The sequence below is a fragment of the Primulina tabacum genome, chromosome 7 (genome assembly GCF_025594145.1).
Source record: "Primulina tabacum isolate GXHZ01 chromosome 7, ASM2559414v2, whole genome shotgun sequence".
NCBI lineage: Eukaryota > Viridiplantae > Streptophyta > Magnoliopsida > Lamiales > Gesneriaceae > Primulina > Primulina tabacum.
This window is the reverse complement of record NC_134556.1, coordinates 33,514,628-33,523,301: the sequence shown is the minus strand read 5'-3', so window position 1 is coordinate 33,523,301 and position 8,674 is coordinate 33,514,628. Positions and strand designations below refer to the sequence as shown.

At 35.9% G+C, this 8,674-nt stretch overlaps 1 protein-coding gene across 1 annotated transcript; it reads left to right on the top strand.

Annotated features, from left to right (window-relative positions):
• Positions 1-2,536: 2,536 nt before the first annotated feature.
• LOC142551343 (small ribosomal subunit protein bS1c) lies at positions 2,537-8,247 on the top strand. Its single transcript, XM_075660533.1, has 7 exons — positions 2,537-2,943; positions 5,816-6,091; positions 6,257-6,340; positions 6,841-7,122; positions 7,201-7,311; positions 7,851-7,937; positions 8,059-8,247. The coding sequence occupies exons 1-7, from the start codon at positions 2,647-2,649 to the stop codon at positions 8,158-8,160; spliced, it is 1,239 nt and encodes a 412-aa protein (XP_075516648.1). The 5' UTR covers positions 2,537-2,646; the 3' UTR covers positions 8,161-8,247.
• Positions 8,248-8,674: the final 427 nt, after the last annotated feature.

The window sequence follows — 8,674 nt, the reverse complement described above, 5'->3', positions numbered from 1 at the left end:
ATTAAAAATTTTACACTAAATAATTAATATAATTAATAGAAAAAATTTTAAAATAACGAAGGCGCTCACCATAAACGAAAATAATGGTATGCCAAAGAGTTTTTTTTACTGCAACAAAAAAATAGAGAGTCACTACATACATTTTCTATCTTAAATAATAAACATCTTATAAATAAACCTTCACAATAAGTATTGGGCAGAATGTTGAATCCTTCTTTGCATCAAGAAGCTGCAACTTGATTGTCCATATACGAACCAAAATCTTTTAATGCATCATCCCTAGAAGAGAATGACATGTGAGACGCACAGCTAAATTTATTAACTTGTTTTTGTGCCTCTTCCCAAGTGTCATATACACCAGGTTTACACCCAATGAAAACTACATATGTTTTCCCCTATATCACAAGAAAAAATAAATAACATTAAAAATTTTACACTAAATAATTAATATAATTAATAGAAAAAATTTTAAAATAACGAAGGCGCTCACCATAAACGAAAATAATGGTATGCCAAAAGGTTTTTTTTTACTGCAACAAAAAAATAGAGAGTCGCTACATACATTTTCGATCTTAAATAATAAACATCTTATAAATAAACCTTCACAATAAGTATTGGGCAGAATGTTGAATCCTTCTTTGCATCAAGGACCTGATGGCTGCAGCGGAAAATAATACAGTAGATAAGAAGCACCTCCAATCGATACACAAAATCTTTTTGCACCTTAAGGAAGTGTGAGCAATCAAATTTAAGTAAACTGAGCACCTCCAATCAAGCATCAATTTAAGTAAAACGAGCACCTTCAATCGATACACAAAATCTTTTTGCAGAAACATATATATAAGAATACACACATGTTACAAATTTCTATGTTTGCACCTAAGGCAAGGGAACCTACAGCAACGTGTACAAGGCTATGGAAAAGAATACAGGAAAGATTGTCGCCTTAAAGAAGGATCGTTTCGACACCTCAGAACCTGCAAATGTGCAATTCATGGCAAGAGAGATCACAGTACTGAAAGAAACTTGACCATCCCAATATCATCAAGCTTGAAGGAACAGCCACTTCAAGAATGCAATATAGTCTCATACCGCACATACACAATTTCGGAGAAATGAAAATTTTCTCAAAAATATAGTCTCATACCGCACATACACAATACCGCACATACACAATTTCGGAGAAATGAAATTTTTTGGGCTATTATCTTCAATTTCACAGAAATAACAAGAAACAAAACCCAAATTTCTTGAAACAAACACAAATTATCTCCATTATATAAAAAAAATGTACAGTGGCAAAGAAAAGCCTCATCTTGCCTGATTCAATGAGATGAGCTTGTTTCTGTGCTCAAAAAAAGGAACGGGAAGAGAGAGGTTTTTTTGTGGAGAGAGAGAGCTTGCTTGATTCATGAGAGGAGCTTGTTTCAGAAATTTCAAAAACCACGGCTAAGACTGAAAGAGAAGCAAAATTTTGAAAAATGGTTGAGTTTTTTTGTTAAAAAAAATAATAATAATAATTGCCACGTGGCAAAAAATAACTGGAAGGGGGCAGTGCCCCCTTCGATAGCGTCGACTGGACCGGGGCGCAGAAGTTACAAAAACTTGCCTGTACAAGCTGCTGCCGTTGTAACAAAAGCTGGAGCCTGCGACAAACTCTTTCGGCCCCTGATTCCACCGCAACCTGAGGATCTGAAGATTGTAAGCCAGGATTTCCAGGACCGGTGTAGCATTGTTCTGGTCATTTCAAAACTTTTAGCAGGAGTCAGGAGAGAAGTTATGACCATGGATGAGCTTTATGGTTAATAATTGGCAATAATAATAAAGATCGCTTGTAAAATGCATGACAATCTTTAAAGCTGAGTTTACTGAAGTAATATTAGTAGCTTTTTTATATAAGTTGGAGCACGATTGAAAATATGTTTTTCAAATTTTAAAGAGAAGTGATACTACAAGTATATAAAATTAATTGTTATATTTGTGTAATATGTTTGTCGATTTATAATTTGAGTAGTTCTCGTATGAGACAATCTCACATATCTATATTCATGAGACAGATTGAACTGATTTATATTTACAATAAAAAATAACATTTTGACATAAAAAGTGAAAATTTTCATGTACCAAGTCGGGTCTGTTTCACAAAATTGACCTGACAGTCTCATAATAGTTTTTGTATTATAATTTCGATCTTCTACATTATTAAAGTTTGATCTTAACTATTCATCTTTTAAATTACTTTTTTTTAATCACTTTAGTGTTTAATTTTGCTATTTTCGACTTGCCTGAAATTTATATTAATATATATTTAAAATTTTTACGATCATCAATTAAATATTTAATAGGGTTATTAAATTGACATATTTTAGAATTGTGATATATCAAATCTCAAAAGGGAAGACCAAATTCTATGTGGGCCTCAATTTCTACGAAGAAAAACCCATCATTTCATGCACTAAGCCCAAATTTCAAACGCCAGTACAGATCATCAAACTAAGCCCAATAATTCTTCGTGGGTCCCTCTCATCTCTCCATCATCATCTTATCTAGCTCAAAATTCACCAGCGTTTCACCAAAATCGGGAGCCACAGCAAGATCTCTCCTCCGTAATTTTTCTGTGTCGAGGTGTGAAAATCTTGAGCAAAAATGGCCACTTTGACACAGCAATTTGCAGGTCTGAAGTGCCCACCAGTAGCGACCACCAGGAACAGCAAACTGTCCAATTTCAAGAACCATTGCCCGAACAGAAAGGGAAGCGTGATATCGGCAGCTGCCGTGGCTGTATCCAATGCGCAGACAAGGGAGAGGATGAAGCTCAAGGAAATGTTTGAAGATGCATATGAGAGATGCCGGACAAGCCCCATGGAAGGTGTGGCTTTCACCATTGAAGATTTTCATGTGGCTCTGGAAAAGTATGACTTCAATTCCGAAGTCGGGACAAAGGTGAGACTTTCTTTTCTTCCTTTTTTTACATGTTAATGTTTGTGGGTTTATGGAGTTGGGATGTATTCTTTTGTTTTGTTAAGTGGGATATGAGCCGCAATGAGACATTGTATGTGAAATTTGATTGCAATGTTCCGTCTTTGTTTGCATCTAAATTATTGTAAATTGGGTTTTCTCATGTCGAATGTTCCCGTGAAATATCTGTGGTTGTTGGGAATATTAGTTTGCAACGTATATATGCTTTCTTCTGTGTGTGGAGTGTGGACGGGTTCTGAGTGAAATGCAGTTAATGGCATGATGGGGTTGGCTAAAATCTGTTATTCTTGTGGGGCTTCGTACTGTGGATTGTTATTGGTTATTTATATGCATTTTATGTTTGTTGGATGTGCTTTTGGTATTCAAGGACAATTACTTGCCATGAAACAAAGATTAAACCATGGAAAACAATAGACAAGCGGATGAAACTGTTCTATGATCGATGCTTGTGGTTGAATAAGGCTTTGTATGTTAAATGGAACAGACTTTCTTTTAACATGTACATGATGCATAGCTAATCTCCTAGAGAATTAAAGAGGAAGGAATTGAAGAATCCAAGAAAAGAATGAGAATGAATTTATAATTCAGACTCAGAAAAATGTTCAAATACAACTGTTTGCCTCTTTTCTCCCCTTTTCCCCACTTCAATATTCTACAATGCTAGTTGAACTAACTAGTTACAATTTTATACAACTAACTATCTATCATTTCAACTGAATTACAAAATCTTCCCATTTTGCTCTCCTACCATGTTGGTGCTCATGTCCAAATGACACAACCAACCTACATGGATTTAATGCCTTTATTCCTCTCTGTCTTTTGATTAATTCTATGTTTAATAGTTACAAACTCACCCCACTCGAGTCTGTTGCTTTGAACACCATTGAATTCACTTGTCTAGCATGGTTCTTCCAGTCACGCACGAAGTTAACTTCCTCCGCCAATATTCTTCTTTCCTGCTAATTTTTCAAAGCCCAATTTATTTGGGTCCCTAGCAACTCTTTTTTTTCGCTGTCATGGGTTTCCTACTTCCTTCCATTTTGGTTTGTGGGGATATCTATCAGATTGGTTTATCCTCAATGGTCGGTACAGTCATGCTTGAAAGATCGCTCACAGAATCGAGTAGTTCGAAGCTAAGTGTTGAACGCTGTTCATGGCCATCTTCAATTCAAACACAACTTGTCCTCCTTCTTTACCGACCGTCTCTCCATCCTCCAATTCCCCTTTCGTAATTTTTCTTCTATTCTGATATGTTCATCTTTGGTTGGTGTTTCTGGAATCGACGCTAAGATCCCAATTACCATCAACAGTCTCTGTTTGCCCAGTGAAGTATATGTCCAACATCGACTTTAAATCCTCCGCCGTTTGATGAGCAAATTCAAGTTGTATTTGAAGTTAAGGTTTTGATCTTGAGTGTTCATGGTTGCCACGCCATTTAAGCTTCTTTCAAATTTACCCCAAAGCAGGGCGGAAAATTGAGACTCATGTACTGGAATTGATTTTCGCGTGCTGGAAAATTGTTGTGCACAGGTATTGAAAATTCGGTATTGATCGGCGAGTGCGACTGAGTTGCTGCGGAGAGATGTTGATATCGGCTTCTGTATTGTTCCATTTTTTCGTCAAACATTTGCAGACCAATTGTAAAATATTTCGCTGAATTGGAGAGGAATGCAATACTAGTGTTTTGTTTCTCGATTAACACAGCTTGATTCTCCTGTAGGACTGTGACTTTCGCAAGAATTTCCTCCAATATATCTACTTGCATTTCTGCCGCCATTATCGACTCTCCGAGACTTCAATGAGAGCACCAAATGATGCATAGCTAATTCGAGAAAGCTAATCTCCTAGAGAGTTAAAGAGGAAGGGATAGAAGAATACAAAAAAAGAAAATGAGAATGTAATTAGAATTAAAATTAAGAAAAATGTTCAGATACAACTGCCTGCCTCTTCTCTCTTTTCCTACTTTTATATTCTACAAAGCTAGTTGAAGTAACTAACTTGTAACTATTGTATGCAACTAATTATCTATTATTTCAACTGAATTACAAAGTCTTTCAATTTCCTTGGTAGTTTGCTCCTTTTCCTCACCTCTGCAAGCATTATCTTTAGCCGTATCAGTACAGCAAAGTAGATGTAAATCCACCGCATTTAATTGAATATGTATGTTAATCCACTACATTTAATTGAGTGCTTACTGATTGAGCTCAACTATTCTTATATTTGTACAGCTGATTGGAGAATCTCACTTGGAATTTGTGGAAAAAAGGGGTGAAGAATGACATGATTTTGTTTAAGTCTGACATTTAATAAAACTAAGGATGATTTAGTTTAAAGTCTGAGATTTAGTAAAACTCAGATCTCTAACTGCTTCCTAATCGGACTGTGTAGAAGCCATTTTTTATTCTTGTGTATGTGTTTGTGTTTGTGTTTGTGTTTGCTTATGTTGAGTTGAGTCATCATCAATTTAAACCCGAATACAAAGTTAGATGTGACTGCGAGCAAAATGGCCGGGCTGGAGGCAACAATAATATCTGGAATATAGATTTGTTATGCCAGGGGTCTTAAAGAAAATTTTAATCTTTGGTGAGTCTAGCTTTATCTAAATTGATAAAAAGGGTCATTCAAAGAGGTCGCACATCTTCAATTAGGATGAACATGTAACAGTTTGATTTGTTGGATGCATAGTCCTAGACTCTCTGGAAAGAGGGGTTGTTTATGTTTAATTTGTTGACTCTTAAATCACTGCCACCCATTATCAAAGGAACTATATGTTTTTTAATATAGAAGGAAAGTGAACTGATAATGTTGTAATTTGGTTGCATTTTATTTGTTTCAGGTGAAAGGAATAGTTTTCAGTACGGATGCAAATGGAGCATTAGTTGACATTACTGCAAAATCATCAGCTTTCTTACCTTTAATAGAGGCATCCATTCATAGTATTAAACATGTGGCAGAGGCTGGCATTGTTCCAGGTTTACGTGAAGAATTTGTAATTGTTGGAGAAAATTCATCTGATGATAGTTTGATCCTAAGCCTGCGGTCGATTCAATGTGACCTTGCTTGGGAACGGTGTCGACAACTACAAGCTGAAGATGTTGTTATCAAGGGTAAGGTATGTCTTCTCCAAGAATAAACGCCAAACTATGCCGTTTGAGTGAGGTCGGGCATATCATGATAATGTGTTTGCATCCATTTTAACACCACGGGAGTTCCTCATCTAAAGTGCTTTGTTCGAAAAAAGTTATTCAACTAAGATTTTCCTTATGATCACATGCAGGTTGTTGGAGCAAACAAAGGTGGAATGATGGTGGCATTGTCGGAGGGCATTAGTGGTTTTGTTCCTTTTTCACAAATCTCAACAGTTTGTTCTTCACTCTGGCTTGCTCATAAATCTTCATGCATGCTTAACTATTACAGATTTTTTTCATAGTTCTTTAGATTTTAATTTAATGTTTTAGTGAGATGAATAATTAAATGTTCCAAAAACATGCTTATGAAGCGTTATGCGTCCAGTTGTCCCAAAATATCTAGTTCTTCAGAGGTGGACCAACCATCATTTCATGTTTTAAAACTCTTCGGCTCTCCCCCCACATGGAATCTAGAGAATTGGGAATAAATTCCCTGAAATATTATCGAAATTGTAGTCACTGGGTTTGTGCAACAAAGCTAAAAAATAACCATCTTAATGAATATGATAGAGGCAATTTTTTGAGGATTCTAACTTTTGTAAGCTTGCTCTGGTGTCACGTTAGTAACCACTTGTCCCAAAAAATTTTGATGAGGTAAATGAACAGGTTTGTACTTTATACCTACTGTATTGTTAACCAAACATTTACGATGCATCTTTCTGAATTTTTCCAGAAATCATCTGCAGAGGATCTTCTTGGGAAAGAACTTCCTCTTAAATTTGTGGAGGTCGATGGGGAGCAGTCCAGGTTAGTCCTCAGTAACCGCAAGGCAATGGCTGATAGTCAGGCACAACTTGGAATTGGATCCGTGGTAATTGGAACTGTTCAAAGCTTGAAACCTTATGGTGCATTCATTGACGTTGGTGGAATCAATGGCCTTTTACACGTAAGCCAAATCAGCCACGATCGTGTATCAGATATCGCTACAGTTCTGCAGCCTGGTGACTCTTTGAAAGTGCGTTTCTTTGCAATTTTCTGTTTCTGTTCAATGCCTCCAAAGCATTTTATGCTAATGTGTTCAAACTTGCTGTAGGTCATGATACTGAGTCATGACCGCGAGAGAGGTCGAGTGAGCCTTTCAACCAAGAAATTAGAGCCTACTCCAGGTGACATGATTCGGAATCCCAAGCTGGTCTTTGAGAAGGTAATGTTTGATTTTATTTGGCTATCTTGTTGGAAATTGTTTCTCATAATATGTTTCAAGAAAATGGATTGGAGAATGTGTTTTCTTTATTTTCTGAAGGAGATATTTTTCTAAGGTGTATGCCACGTATTATAAAAATGTGTTGGATAATCTATTTTTTTTATTAGTTTGCGTGATATTATCATCTCGAAGACTAAAGAATTTTGAATTAGAATATTATAGGTTTACAATTCTTTTGGGGGTGATGAAAATTTTACATAAAATAAAGATCGTATTGGGATGCATAAAAGTTGGATGTCTTTCGTAGAGAATTTGAATATAACGTGGTCATGTTTGGAGTTATCTCCAGAAAATGAAATCATTCTGCTTGTGTAATTTTTCGCAATAGCCCAACCCAACTTGCTTCTTTTCCATCCGCGATTTACAGTTGAATAGAAATTGCATCCTTTTGATACCGTCTTTAGTCACGTTACATTGCTTTATGGGATTGCAACTCCTTATGGCGTTTGTATGAAAAGTTATTTGATTTGGTATGCCAGGCGGAAGAGATGGCTCAGACATTCCGGCAAAGAATTGCTCAAGCAGAAGCCATGGCTCGTGCGGACATGCTGAGATTTCAACCTGAGGTATTTCTTTAGTACATACATATATGCTAAATTGAGCAACTTTTTTCTGCATTCGTTATGAGGCTTTTTCCTCGCTAAATAAGCCTAAGAAACGACGCCTGCCTGCACTTTTTACTTGCAGAGCGGATTGACGTTGAGCTCGGAAGGAATATTAGGCCCTCTGACTTCTGATCTCCCAGCGGAAGGTTTAGATTTAAGTGATATCCCCCCTGCTGAAGATTGAATCAATAATTGACTGTTTGTTGCATATCTATTTTAATGTAGAACATTTCTCAATATCTCTTGTTCAATGTCATATATGCTTTTGCTTTTTCGAGTTTAAACTTGTGGAAAACCAAAACAACACCAATTGAAGTTCGCATTCCATGTCGACCTTTGAAACTGCAGACAAAACCAAAACAAGGCCAATTGTTGTCTGTCTTAAGGTTAAATGACAGTCATTGTTAGAACCTTGGGCCCAAATAAAAATATACTAGTGATCGATCTAATACACTTGTTAATACTTTTTTCAGTTCTAACAATATATGTCAAAAATTAAAATAAAATACATATCTTACATCAATTTTCAACGTCGTTTAGCTGCGAAGTGTTCGAAAAATTCCGTCGGAACATTTTAGAATCCTTTTGTTATTTGAAATCTGGAAGAAATTTTTGTTCAATCCATGAATTTTATAAGCATATTTATATTTAATATTAATAACTTATAATTTTGAAAATAATTTGCAAGAAGAAAAAAT